Here is a 15,202-nt window from a genome sequence, read left to right on the forward strand (position 1 = left end):
TCTCTCTCTCTCTCTCTCTCTCTCTCTCTCTCTCTCTCTCTCTCTCTCTCTCTCTCTCGTCTGCAGGCTCCCCCTCAGCAGGACACATTGGTTAATGTCCTGCTGAGGGGGGCACCTTACGTCGGATTGCATGAATGATAACCCCCCCCCCCCCCTCCTAACCCTTACTACCATCTGTCTGGCCGTGAGTGGCCGTCGCCATCACAGGAAGTGGAGGAGGCCTAATGGACCCACTAAATCACGCACGCACACGCACAGAGTTCAGTTGGTCAGCAATCATTAATAATTAGTTAAAACTGTTTATTTGACTCATAACTCCCATTCTCATGCATGTATATGAATTTGTTTTAGATTAGTCCTGGGGTAACTGGGGTCCATGTTGTCTACTACTCAGGGCTGTGACTCAAGTCTGTCTACATCGTCTGAAGGTAGTGACTCAGTGTGTCTGTCTGTGAGGTGATGAGCTCTGAGAGCTCCCCAGAGAGCCGTTTGTATCATATCTCTGTGTCATGTGATGGTTTCCAGATGATCATGCTTGTTGTGACAATGAACATGAGGCACACGCACAATGTGTCTGATTAGCTGCTGAACAGCCCGCAACTCGCTTGATAATCTACTAGTATAGCCTTTAGTTTATAGAACAGCTGTACTTAATTTTCAATGTTCTGACATTTTAGTGAGTGACTGCCTGGACCGTAGTTTCCAGGTTGGGTTGTGAGTGGTAGGGGATTTTGAGCTGATTCACCCTTAAATAGAACATCCTGCCACCACGTTTTAGATATGCAGGTGTACACATAACGATGTGTTTCAATACAGCGAGAGCAGAGGCAGAGACATGAGTGATATCACTTCCTTTAATGAGTGCTCACCACAGCCATGTCCGATGTAACATCATGATCCTATTTATACCTTCATCTCTGTGTAATGAACACTCAACAATGCCAAAAGTCCCAGAATTTGCGTGAAGTAGGTTATATTATGACACTTAGTATTAATAGTTATAATCACATAGACTCTGCATAGCTTTCCCCCCCCCCCCCCCCCCCACAACCAGGCGCGTAGCCAGGAGGGGGGGGAGGGGGGGCTATTTTAAGCCAAAATATAACGTCAAAAACACTTTGAATAATGTGTCAAAGTTAGATCAAACATTTCAGCTTTCTTTAGACCGTTTCCGACCAGGGGGGGCCGTGGCCCCCCCTGGTCCCCATATGGCTACGCCCCTGCCCACACCCCTCTTACACACTTTTTATTTTGTAAGATCTTGCACTTAAAAACACCACTTTGAATTGTGCAGCATCTTATCCTAGGCCTAAAAAAAATAAAAGTTTGGTTCCTGTGGGTTGTCAGTTGAGGTCATGGGTAGGTAGGGAATTTATTTTATTTTTTCCAGCGGCAGCGAATGATAGGTAGGTTGTTCTCATTTAAAAACGAGAGAATGCGCTCATCCTTGAACAGAATGAAGAGGTGCTGTACAAAAACGTAATTATAGTTTGCATCAAAACCTTTTTTTTTTTTAAGCTCATAAAATAATTTGGGTCGCACATCAATTGACAGGGTCGGTCGGAAACCGGAACCGAACAATTTTTTTTTTAAGGCCCTAGCTCTCTTTGAAACGGGTTAACCTAGTGATTGTTAGTGCTTGGCACATGGTTCTATCAACATCCTTACTGTACCGACAGCGATATATTGTTTCTCTTTCTTTTGACTAATGGACTTATTGTAAGTCGCTTTGGATGTAAGCGTCGGCTAAATGCCCGGAATGTAAATGTAATAGGGCTGTCTCATTTAAATTAATTTCCGGATACGATCAGGATTGTATCATATGTCTGCATCATGTGATGGTTTCCAGCCAAACATGCTTGTGGTGGTAATGACCATGAGTCACACGCACAATGTTTCTGTGTGGCTGCTGAACAGGCCGCAACTCGCTTAGTAATCTACTAGTATAGCCCTTAGTTTATAGAACAGCTGTTCTTCATTTTCAATGACATTTTCTGACATTTTAGAGCTGGTTCTCCCTGAAATAGAACATCCTGCCACCACGTTTTAGATATGAAGGTGTACGCATAACACTTACATATGTGTTTCAATACAGCAAGAGCAGAGGCTGAGACATGAGTGATATCACTTCCTTCAGTGGTAGAGTGCTCTTCCCACCACAGCCATGTCTGATGTACCATCATGATCCTATTTATATCTTCATCTCAACAATGCCAAAAGTCCCACTAATTGCGTTAAGTAGGTTATTTGATGACACTTAGTAGTTATAATCACATAGACTCTGCATAGCCCCCCCCACGTAATTAATAAATATTGCATTTAAAATGCCCCCCCCCCCCCCCCCCCTTCCTGGAAACGCGCCTGGTTGTGGGGGGGGTGGGGGGGGGGGTGCATTTTAAATGCAATATTTATTAATTACGTCAATAGATATCACTTTGAATAAGAATAATAAGTCAAAGTTAGATGAAACTAATAGTGCAAATATTTCAGCTTTCTTTAGACCGTTTCAGTTCAGGATTAGTATGGCCCAGGGTTGGCCAGCGGTGTGTGGCCAACCTCTGACCACGGGCCCCCATGTGGCTACGTCCCTGCCCACGCCGCTCTCACACACATATTGTATGTTGTAAGATCTTGCACTTAAAAACAGTACTAAGCATTGTGCAGCATCAGTGCTTGGCACATGGTTATATGAACATCCTTACTGTACCGACAACAGCAATCATTCGTATTATAATAACATGTGTCCAAAAGTAATGTTTCTTAATGAACACGTGAAATTACACATTTACGCCCCCTTGTTCTCTTCGTTATGACCCGCATAGTTAATTTTCCCTCCAAATATGGTCATTGCTAACCTTCCGGAAGATTATATGACGGACCACTTTTTTCAGTAATGAGTAATCTAAAGTGTTACTATTTCCAAACCAGTAATCAGATTAAAGTTACTACACATTAAAAGTTGGCGGAAGAGGTTGAAAGCCGTATGTCAGTGTGTGCACCCAGGGCCGTATCACCAAATTCGGGGCCCTGTATACATATAAGAGGTACTGATGGGCCCCCCCAAATTCCCCCTACCAGCCCTCTGCGCAGAATTGTTGACCGGAGTGGAAGACCAGTCGTTGACCGGGGGGTAGAACAACCATGATGGGGGGCAAGCAATTGTTGAAAGGGGGGGGGGGGGGGGGAAACGTTAGTATTGGCAAAACCGGTTGTCATTTTTTATTTTGAGGCGGCAAGGGGTCTTGTCGCAGCTAAATGTAACTGATAAAGTATCTTGTAATCGAACTTAGTTAACTTTAAAATCAAGTAATCAGTAAAGTAACTAAGTTACTATTTTGAAGAGTAACTAGTTATCAGTCATTTTTCCACTTAACTGTGGTGCAACACTTCTGACAACCATACACAAGAGCCACTTCCTCTTGTGTACTGAAGAAAAACATAATACGTGCCATATCTCCAGCCTCTCCTCCTCCTCCTCCTCCTCCCCTGAGAACTGAAGCAGATTCAGCACATTAGAGGAGAACTGATTCCCAGCAGAGAACTTGTTCCCCCCAGCAGAGAGTTAGGGGGCTCTGCTAGGAAGCCGGAGCTTTATGGGCAGCAATGCATAATCCTGATGTAGCTTGCAAATATAATCAGAACTATTTGTGATTTGCTTTATTATTGATTAATTGTTCCCCATGCCGCAGGCTCTGGCTCTGTTCAAAACATTTCCAGCCCTAATCAGGAGTCTCTGTCTGGGTCGGGGTACTATAGTATGGTCAGATTCCCGCCAAAATCCAAAAGGTAAAGGGTCAGATTTTCAGTTTTCCAAAAACAAGAAAACGGCCAGTTTACTGACATAGCCTGACTACTGTCCCCCAGGTAGACGTGTGACTGGTTTGGGCAGCATGAGTTTGAGGCTGAAGGTGATAGTGTGTGTGACCCACGCCAGAAGCCTGAAAGTTGGCAACCCTGCTGTAACACTTGACCTTATCCAAACGCCAATCCAAACCTCTGACCCGAGCCCGGCCCTTCCTCTTACCTCACAGGACTTTCAGGGTTAAGACAGGGAGGGTATTAAACACAGCCCTTAATGGCTGGGCTTTCTTTTCAAACAACCCAAACCCTAATCCTTACCTTAGACCTCACACTTAGCTCCTGGCGAAGCCTTAGCTTACCTCATGCTTTTAACCCTAGCTAGGACACTTACCTCAGCAATCGCATTAACCTTAACTCTAAACCCAACCGTAACTGTCATGGTCCAGCTGTCTAAAACATGGTGGGAGGATATATAGATATTAAAAAAATAATATATAGATAAAGATATATTTGGTCCTTCCACACATCTTTATTGTCATTAAAGGGGTCTCAGGTCGTCATCGACAGGTTTACTGTCGGAACTGACCCAGCACACACAGTTAAGTAACACGTTAGAAGGCAGAATAATAGTAGCAGAACGCACACGTACAGCCATGTAAAAAACATAAATAATCACATGTCGTCAGACAGGAGAGGGAGATCCTACAGAACCGTTCACGTGACGCAGGGGGCAGGAGGGGTGAACCACAATAACACCGTAATACAAACGTTCATCTCCTCATAACCTTGTCTTGGTCTCCGATCCTGTAGTGTTTTATTTGGTCGCGTGGCGCTGGCTAAAACATGTTTAAACAGGTTGAAACAGGTTCACAGTTGGTGGCATTCCGTTTTTTCACAGTGTTCACATTTATTGGATATAAGAAGATATTGTGCTTGATTGTCATTGGCTAATGGATATGTACTTCCTGCCTTCCTCACTCAAATGATCAATTTCCTCGCTGAGCTGCAGTGTTCTCTACGATAACGACCAATATTGAGTTACCTTCATCACCACCATACATTAATCTCTATACAAAAATATGCACTTGTTCTGTGTCTGACCAGACGGTGATTGTCTCTAGAAGTTCTGAAATGTTCACAGTTTGGTGGAGCTACAGTCTTTCTCCGGGAACTCGCCGGCAGTGTTGTGGGCGCGGGTTCAAACCTTGTTCAAACCACATTCTCACACAGATATTCACACGCTAACAGTGATTGGTCAGCAGATCATTAGGGTAGACAGTATGTCGATGCTGATTCATCTCAGACAATGCTGAATTATGGGATGGGAGAGCCGTTCGCTTATGGGTTTTTCCTTGTCTCGTAAAAATCCTTTAAAACTAAGAGTTGTTTACCAAATTCCCCGTCGCTCTTTAAAAAGCACAAAGGGCCATGTTTTATATGCACAGCCTATTTTAACACTCTGGTCATGGGGTCCACGCCCAACACCGGGCTGAGAGCTTATTCTCTAGGCGTCTTCGTTGTGGGTCTTCTGTTGATTTCAATTTTTTGGACGGCAAACCGGGGCCAAGGTTCAGAACAGGGATGCATGCTGGGTAAACAGCAGTATAATGACCATGCTAGTGACCTCGGTAATGCTTGCTTGAATGACCAGGATGGAGACCAGGCTAATATCCAGGTAAAGGTAAAGGTAATTGCCCCAGGAAAGGAACAGGGTATCCCCAGGGTAATAACTAGTGTAAGGGTGGAGACAGTGATGAGGTAATGGGCTATAGGAGGGTTTCATACCTTGACACGCACATTATAGCTGCCATCGTTGAGCTTTCCCAACATTATCATAAGAATCATAACAACTGGTTCCTTCCTTCTGGAACTGAAAAGAAGAACCAAAATGGCTGAACCTCTTTAAGGAACTCCTTATCACTTGACTGAAACCCTCCTATTGCCTCGGCTAATAAGCAGGGTATGGACCAGGGTAATGACCAGGGTAATGACCAGGATAATGACCAGGGTAATGACCAGGGTAATGACCAGGATAATGACCAGGGTAATGAGCAGGGTATGGACCAGGGTATGGACCAGGGTAATGAGCAGGGTATGGACCAGGGTAATGACCAGGGTAATGACCAGGGTAATGACCAGGATAATGACCAGGGTAATGAGCAGGGTAATGAGCAGGGTATGGAGCAGGGAAATGAGCAGGGTAATGATGACCAGGGTATGGCCCAGGGTATGGACCAGGGTATGGACCAGGTTATGGAACAGGGTAATGACCAGGGTAATGACCAGGGTAATGACCAGGGTAATGACAAAGGTAATGAGCAGGGTATGGACCAGGATAATGAGCAGGGTAATGACCAAGGTAATGATCAGGGTAAAGAGAAGGGCAATGAGCAGGGTATAGACCAGGGTAATGACCAGGCTACGGACCTGGTTAATGACCAGGGTATGGACCAGGATAATGACCAGGGTAATGAACAGGGTGTGGACCAGGGTAATGACCCGGGTATGGACCAGGGTAATGACCAGGGTGTGGACCAGGGTAATGACCCGGGTATGGACCAGGGTAATGACCAGGGTACGGACCAGGGTAATGACCAGGGTATGGACCAGGGTAATGACCAGGGTAATGACCCGGGTATGGACCAGGGTAATGACCAGGGTATGGACCAGGGTAATGACCAGGGTAATGACCCGGGTATGGACCAGGGTAATGACCAGGGTACGGACCAGGGTAATGACCCGGGTATGGACCAGGGTAATGACCCGGGTATGGACCAGGGTAATGACCAGGGTAATGACCCGGGTACGGACCAGGGTAATGACCCGGGTACGGACCAGGGTAATGACCAGGGTGTGGACCAGGGTAATGACCAGGGTGTGGACCAGGGTAATGACCCGGGTATGGACCAGGGTACGGACCAGGGTATGGACCTGGTTAATGACCAGGGTATGGACCAGGGTAATGACCTGGGTATGGACTAGGGAATGGACCAGGATAATGACCAGGGTAATGAACAGGGTGTGGACCAGGGTACGGACCAGGGTATGGACCAGGGTAATGACCAGGGTAATGACCCGGGTATGGACCAGGGTAATGACCAGGGTATGGACCAGGGTAATGAGCAGGGTAATGACCAGGGTAATGACCCGGGTATGGACCAGGGTAATGACCAGGGTGTGGACCAGGCCAGGGTCGATAAGGGTGAACGAGACCTCTCCCTACATGTAGCTCGATTCCTCGCTTCCTCATTCTCGTGCCCATGAGCCCTGCACGTCCACACGTCCACACGTCCACACGTCCACACATCCACACGTCCACACATGCATAACCTCGCCCCTGTGTGACTCAGGAGACTCACTGCAGCCGAGCCCAGTACTGACCCAGATCCTGACCCAGACCCTGGGGGTCCGAACCCGGGACCTGCACCGGTACCGAGACCCCCGGGGATATAAGCCCTGGGGGGGGGGAGAGAGAGAGAGAGAGAAAATACTTTTGTCATCATCTACAATTATAAATACATCATTTAATGATGTGATACTTTGACAGATGGAAGGACAGACAGACAGAGGGACAGACAGAGGGACAGACAGACGGACAGACAGACAGACAGACAGACAGACAGACAGACAGACAGACAGACAGACAGACAGACAGACAGACAGACAGACAGACAGACAGACAGACAGACAGACAGACAGACAGACAGACAGACAGACAGACAGACAGACAGACAGACAGACAGACAGAGAGAGAGAGAGAGAGAGAGAGAGAGGAGAGAGAGAGAGAGAGAGACAGACAGACAGACAGACAGACAGACAGACAGACAGACAGACAGACAGACAGACAGACAGACAGACAGACAGACAGACAGACAGACAGACAGACAGACAGACAGACAGACAGACAGACAGACAGACAGACAGACAGACAGACAGACAGACAGACAGACAGACCTGTATTGGTGTTGGCTGAGGACGGCTGCATGTGGGAGGAGGTGTAGAGGGAGTCGAAGGAGCGGGGGGGAGAGGGGAGCATGCAGGAATAGGAGGAGACGGCTGGGGAGGGAAGGGACTGAAGGAGAGGAGAGAGGAGGAGAGGGGAGGGGAGAGGAGGAGTGAAGGAGGAGGAAATGAGGGGGCGGAGGAGAGGAGGTAGAGGAGGGGGCAAAGGAAGAGAGAATATTAAAGGAGAGTATAAGGTAATATTTCATAACCCATGACATTCACAAACCATGTGGCATAAATTCACCGACGCATAGCGTATGATTTAAATAACGTTTTGCTGATTGAACACTAGAGGGCAGCAGAGTACCGTAGCTGGAAAGGCCATCAAATATCAACGTCGTTCCCGGTCTTTCAGAAAATATCGAGAACACGGAACTAAATCCATCTGGTTTCATGAAAATTGTTCGCATATGTCACAATCTTTGATTGCCATAATTTTAAAGAATATGCCCGGCTAGTATCATATCACGTAACTTGACCAAGGAAATTCAGAATTCTGACAGCCAATACTTTCATAGTAAAGATTATTATTATTAATAATAATAATAATAATAATAATAATAATAACAATAGATTGAATTTATATAGCGCTTCTCTAGACACTCAAAGACGCTTTACAGTGAAGGGGGGACCTCACCAACCATTATATTGTGTGCTAATTTGTGTGTTAATTTGTGTGTGTGTGTGTCTGTGTCTGTGTGTGTGTGTGTGTGTGTGTGTGTGTGTGTGTGTGTGTGTGTGTGTGTGTGTGTGTGTGTGTGTGTGTGTGTGTGTGTGTGTGTGTGTGTGTGTCCTACCTGAACTGCTGAGGAGAAAACAGACAAAGAAGAGTAACTGGACAGAGATGAGTCAGCCTGACTCAACATGGGCCCTGAAGAGGGAGAGGGGGAGAAATGGGGGGAGGGATGGGGAGAAAAAGGGGGAGAGAATTTTTTAATAAATTATTAGACTACTTTTGAAATGATACTATATTCAAAGCTCTTCGCACAAACACACAGTCGCGCACACACAAACACACACACACACACACACGCATGCACACCACACCCACACACCAACGCACACACGTACACACCTGTGTTGTTTGTGTGCTGCTGGTGGTAAACGGGCGTGTTGAAGGAAGTGGTCAGAGGGGCTTGGCTCTGAGAACAGGATGTGATGCTACCTGCCCTCTTCTGACTGCGGAGCTTTTCCTCCCGCCTCCACTTGGCTCTGCGGTTGGAGAACCACACCTGCCAATCACAGACAGGCTCTTTAGAGGGGGTGGGGGCTGAGAGGTCAGAGGCTAAGTAAAGAGGTTTCTTTGTTCGTTTTCTTGTTTTTACTTTAATGTTACATTGGAAACAACAACAACAGACGATTTAATGTAACATTTAATACATTATAAATTTGTTAATTTAGATATATCTAGAACACTAGGCTTAAAAGTAAGGCTTTGATACACACAGCAAACCCCACCTGTATCCTGTAAGGCTTTGACACACACAGCGGACCCCACCTGTATCCTCGCTTCTGGGAGGTCGATCTTGTTGGCCAGCCGCTCCCTGGCGAAGACATCGGGGTAATGGGTCCTCTCGAACTCTGTGGATCAGGAGGACTTCATGTCACTCATTAAGAAGCAAAACCTAGCCTCCCAGACCGAAGTAAAGCCTTGGGCTATCTTAATTTAGCCTAGTCTGGCCTGGCCTGGCCTGACCTGAACTGGGATGGCCTTACCTGTTCGAGTCTTGCCTGGTCTTGTCAAACCTAACCCACCATATTCTAACCTGAACTAACCCTATCCCTATCCCTAGTTTAGCCAAGCCTGAATTAACCTAGATAAACCTAGCCTGACCTGGCCTGGTCCAACCCAGTTTAACCTGGCTAGCCCAGGTTAAACTGATTGATTATCGATACTAATCAACCTTACCCTATCTTACCTAACATACTCTAACCTAGCTAACCTTATGTATTCCAACATAACTATCCCATCCTAGCTAAGAAGTGATTGTATATGTAAGGCTAACCTGTGGCTACAACTCTCCACCAGTAAAAGACTGTGATTGTACTGGGCAGCTCCCATGCAGTGTCCACCAGTAGAAGATTGTTTGTTGGGACCAGTGATAATTTCCAGTTCCTTGTGGGAGGGAGCTCTTCTTCTATGGTGTACTCTTGACTTTAAGAGTTTCCACCACACAGACATTCATCTTCGGATCAGCCTCTTCTACCTTAACTCTAAACATCATGAGACTATGATTGCTCAGACATTTGCCTCCAACTGCCTTTTAAATATTCATCTATGGCACTTAGTTTAAATTATTTAGACCATGAGACGGTCGTAACTCTAAAATTAAAGTTGAGTTGCAAGGCCCTCGGTGTGATCCCTAGTTTTTTGCAAGACTTGCATCAAAGCAATGGATTTTCACATTAAAAGCACTCCAAACAAGAAGCATTTAGTCCACTTGTAGTTGAAGGAAGCTGAACTGAATGTTTCACGCGGACGCTTTCAGGTGCAGATGGGTTTAGTATTTAGTTCTGGGGTTGTAGTTGGTGTCTGGTTCTTCTGGCTGAACTTCTGATCTCTCTTGGTCACCTGCACTACCAGTTCAGACACTTCTCCTCATCTTCCAATCAACTCGCTCTGGTATAAAACCATAAGAACAAACTTTGAAACACACTTTTATCTTGGTATCACACGAGCACATTGGCTCTATATTTGCACACCTTTCAATTTCTTAGCCCTGATATGAGAGAAATGTAAATAGGTACTGTATATATTTTATTGTATTGTTTATTGTTCTTGGTCGAACAGCCATTCGTATAATCTTTTCACACAGAGGTGCATTTATGTGTCATTCCTGTTATGAATGCTATCCTGACCAGACTTGCACTGTTTATCTTTGTTATTTTCTGCTGTAAAACCTAAACTTTCCTGAGAAAAATAAAATAATCTTATCATAGGTGATTGAGAAACTGGGTGACTTTTTGGTCCAGGGATCAGGTTGAGTTGAGGAGCTGAACTGGAATGGATCGCTGTAATTATTGCTAACATACAGCAGCGGCGCTACGATGTCAGACACAGCCGCGCTCTGGCGACACATGAGTGGACATCGCTGTAATTGGCCGTCCCGGCTGTCTTGCGGATCACATGGTGGGTCTATGTTCACGTATAGGATACAGAAACACAGCGTGCTGAGCTGAGATGGCGGTATGGAACTCTGTCGGTCTATGTTTATTTTTTTGCGTGTCTTCTGGGTGAATTGCATTACGTGTGTGCGGTGTGAGTGTGTTTCATTCTGTATGTGTGTGCATTTGTGTGTGTTTGTTTCATTCTGTGTGTGTGTTTGTGTTTGTGAGAGAGAGTATCATTATGTGTGTGTGAGTAAGTGGGTTTCATTCCATGTGTGTGTAAGAGAGAGAGAGAGAAAGAGAGTGGGAGTGAGAGAGATAATCATTGTGTGTGTGTGTGTGTGTGTGTGTGTGTGTGTGTGTGTGTGTGTGTGTGTGTGTGTGTGTGTGTGTGTGTGTGTGTGTGTGTGTGTGTGTGTGTGTGTGTGTGTGTGTGTGTGTGGGGCTGTGTCTTTCGTTCTGTGTGTGTGTTTGTGTGTGTGTGTGTGTGTTTATGTGTGTGTGTGTGTTTATGTGTGTGTGTGTGTGTGTGTGTGTGTGTGTGTGTGTGTGTGTGTGTGTGTGTGTGTGTGTGTGTGTGTGTGTTTCATTCTGTGTGTGTGTGTGTGTGTCCTTGTGTGTGTACCTGTGTAAACACGTGCGTGTGGGTGCCTGACCTTTCTCCAGAGCCTCTATCTGCTCCTGGGTGAAGCTGGTTCTGTTCCTCTGCAGCTTCCTCTTCAGCTGCAGCCGGAGCGGGGAGCCTCCTCTCTCCTCCTTCTCCCCTCCTCTCCCCGGCCCTCTCGCGCTGGGCGGCCCGCTGTCCTCGTCCAGCAGGCAGCCGTCCGAGGCTGAGGGGACCCACAAGCACCCCAGTCAGAACCCCGTCATCAGAACCCCACCGTAAGAACTCAGCGGTCAGTACCCCCTCACTGTCAGAACGCCGCCGTCAGAACCCCGTCATCCCACCGTCAGAACCCCACCTCCGTCAGAACCCCCTCCCACCTCCGTCAGAACCCCACCACCCCACCGTCACAACCCCACCTTCAGCAACCCGCCATGCTGCCACTGCTCTGCAACCCCTGGTACCGGCTATATACTGCGATATAACCGCCATAATACAGATGATATACTGCTGTATTACTGCCATATTACAGCGCTATTACTGCTTTATTACCGATACCAATAATCAACACTAAAGCGATCCGATTCCAATCTGATTCAGGACGGACCCCATTCTGGCCTGGACAGGCCACTGCCCATATCCAGATATAGATCCAGATCCTGTTGATGATATCACTGTTTGACGTCCACCAGTTCTTGATGGAATGGTGTGCCACTCGCTTACCACTAGAACGATCAAAGAAACACCTCTAACATAGAGCGTCAGTAACATCATCATTAACATCAATAGAACATCAGTTACATCACTAGAACCTCACTAACATCACCTGAACGTCACCTGGAAATCACTGACATCACTAGAAACAACCGTTAAACAGCACTTGCTCTACAATGATTAATAGAACATCTCTAATATCAGACATCGCAAACTATCACTAGAACGTCTTTGTCAGCGTCTCTGTTGACGTGTGTCTCACCCATTAGTCAGGCCCTCCCCACCACCCCGGTACACTAACCAGTGACCTTTACTCCAGCGGTGCGTCGTATTATGTCTGTTATGGCACCAATAGCACCCATAGCACCCTCCCTGCACCTCTCACCGTCCCAGCACCACTCACCGGTAGCACCCTCCTATAGCACCCCTCACCCTCCATGCACCCCTATCAACCCTCACCCTCCATGCACCCATAGCCCCCCCTCTCCCTCCCTGGAGGAGGGTGAGGGGGGGCTATGGGTGAGGAGGGAGCCCTCACTCTGCATGCCTCAACACCGTACCCCTTCACTAGAACATCACGATCTCTGTCCCCTTCCCTAGAACATCTCTTACCCCGAGAACATCTCTGACCAGGAAATCATCTCTGAGCACTAAAACATCTCTCACCACGAGAACATCACGATCTCTGTCCCCTTCCCTAGAACATCTCTAACCACGAGAACATCACTATCTCTGTCCCCTTCACTTTGGGATCCAGCGTCACAATCTTTGAGGATAGAATTAAAACCAAAAGACATCCATCTGTCATCTAGCATATCTAGAACATTATAAGAACATATTTAGCATCACTAGAACATCTCTAGCATATCTAGAACGTCACTCGGACATCCCTAGAACCTTTCTAACATCAGGAGAGCGTCCCAATCTCTATTTACACTGTGATCGAGCATCGCAATCTTTGAGGACAAACTCAAGAAGTACAGCCAAAACACAATAATACACGCATACCCTGATCTCCTCCACAGTCTTAATACAGTGCCACAATATCACTTATCTACAGCAGATCTTATTTACACAATTTGACAATGCTACTGCTCAGAATCTCTATCTATATCTCTCTATAACAGTCAATTTCTACTGCACAATCTATATTTTTTAACGATTTAAACAGCCCCGCGGTAAAAACCTATTCTGGCTAAATGTAACTGCAACGATTTCATACAGTCACAGTTTGAGGTCCAAATAGGAGAGCAAATACGATCACCCATTTAATAAAATGTAATATTTAATATCTAATCTAATACATTAATATGTAATCCAATGTATTCTAGTATACAAATCTATATCTAATCTAATATATTATTCTAGATTTTAACTCATCTAATTTAATCTAATATATTATATAATCTGACATCTATTGAATCAAACCTCTGAACCGGTCTATGTTCTAGTCAGACATCTGGTCCAGCCTCTGAACCGGTCTAGGATCTAGTCCGACATCTGGTCCAGCCTCTGAACTGGTCTATGATCTAGTCCGACATCTGGTCCAGCCTCTGAACTGGTCTATGATCTAGTCCGACATCTGGTCCAGCCTCTGAACCGGTCTATGTTCTAGTCAGACATCTGGTCCAGCCTCTGAACCGGTCTAGGATGTAGTCCGACATCTGGTCCAGCCTCTGAACTGGTCTATGATCTAGTCCGACATCTGGTCCAGTCTCTGAACTGGTCTATGATCTAGTCCGACATCTGGTCCAGCCTCTGAACCGGTCTATGATCTAGTTCGACATCTGGTCCAGCCTCTGAACCGGTCTATGTTCTAGTCAGACATCTGGTCCAGCCTCTGAACCGGTCTAGGATCTAGTCCGACATCTGGTCCAGCCTCTGAACTGGTCTATGATCTAGTCCGACATCTGGTCCAGCCTATGACCCGGTCTGGGGTGCAGTGTGGGGTTACCTGGGCCGTGGTGGGGACGAAGCGCTGATGGGTCCTGGTACCAGTGGTTGGGTCCAGTCCAGTTGGATCCGTCCTGCAGGTTGATCATGGTCACCTTGTCGTACATCAGAAGCAGCAGAGTCCCACTGCTCTCTCTCTCTCTCTCTCTCTCTCTCTCTCTCTCTCTCTCTCTCTCTCTCTCTCTCTCTCTCTCTAGTTCTGTGTATGTGTATATCTCTTTCTCTCTGTCTTTCTCTCTCACTCTTCTGCTACTGTCCTTCCTCTCCTCCTCTGGTCGTTGAAGTGATGGGGAAGAGGAGGTCGGGGGGGAGACGAGGTCGGGGGAGGGATGAGGGGGGGGCGGGGGACACACACAACGCATGAGTTCACACACGGCGCCCATTGTTGTGAATTAGCTTCATAATGACAGACAGACATAGAGTTAGTTATGTATCAGTGTGTGTGTGTGTGTGTGTGTGTGTGTGTGTGTGTGTGTGTGTGTGTGTGTGTGTGTGTGTGTGTGTGTGTGTGAGTCTACCAATGAGAGCCATGTTACATTCTAACTCTCTGAAAACATTGCATTTATTATGCTAGCTGTTTCTAGCCAAACATACACACACACACACACACACACACACACACACACACACACACACACACACACACACACACACACACACACACACACACACACACACACACACACGAAGCGGAAAGCGGTGTGCCTGAGACCACAACTTTGGATCACATGAGCCACAATAACAACAACAACAACAGCACTGAAGCCTTGATGGAGACCAGACCCATACCAGAACCTAGACCTGAGAGAGAGAGAGAGAGAGAGAGGAGAGGGTGAGGGAGAGAGAGAGAGAGCAAGAGAGAGAGCGAAAGAGAGCGAGAGAGAGAGAGAGAGAGAGAAACAGGATGGTGCATCTGCAAAACCCATTGGTCTGCCATCCAGGAGGGAGTGTGAAAGAGAATGAGAGAGAGAGGGAGGAGAGGGCATGTGAGAGAGGGGTTGAGAGAGAGAGTGTGGT

At 46.6% G+C, this 15,202-nt stretch overlaps 1 protein-coding gene across 1 annotated transcript; it reads right to left on the reverse strand.

Moving 5' to 3' along the window:
* Nucleotides 1-7,156: 7,156 nt before the first annotated feature.
* Nucleotides 7,157-14,292, reverse strand: pax10 (paired box 10). The gene is made up of 7 exons (XM_056577831.1): nt 14,193-14,292; nt 11,571-11,744; nt 9,305-9,387; nt 8,882-9,038; nt 8,604-8,677; nt 7,756-7,873; nt 7,157-7,257 (listed from the first exon to the last, which is right to left on the reverse strand). The coding sequence occupies exons 1-7, from the start codon at nt 14,290-14,292 to the stop codon at nt 7,157-7,159; spliced, it is 807 nt and encodes a 268-aa protein (XP_056433806.1).
* Between the last annotated feature and the right edge of the window lie 910 nt (nt 14,293-15,202).

This window comes from Gadus chalcogrammus, chromosome 18 (assembly GCF_026213295.1).
Source record: "Gadus chalcogrammus isolate NIFS_2021 chromosome 18, NIFS_Gcha_1.0, whole genome shotgun sequence".
NCBI lineage: Eukaryota > Metazoa > Chordata > Actinopteri > Gadiformes > Gadidae > Gadus > Gadus chalcogrammus.

What these genes read in the sequence shown, in the direction of transcription:
- pax10 (XM_056577831.1), bottom strand. Translation starts at nt 14,292, where the DNA reads ATGTACGACAAGGTGACCATGATCAACCTGCAGGACGGATCCAACTGG. An exon ending in AGCGCTTCGTCCCCACCACG is followed by an intron (nt 11,745 to 14,192) that starts GCCCAGGTAACC and finishes GGGTCCCCTCAG; the next exon opens with CCTCGGACGGCTGCCTGCTG. An exon ending in TCCCAGAAGCGAGGATACAG is followed by an intron (nt 9,039 to 9,304) that starts GTGGGGTCCGCT and finishes TGTGATTGGCAG; the next exon opens with GTGTGGTTCTCCAACCGCAG.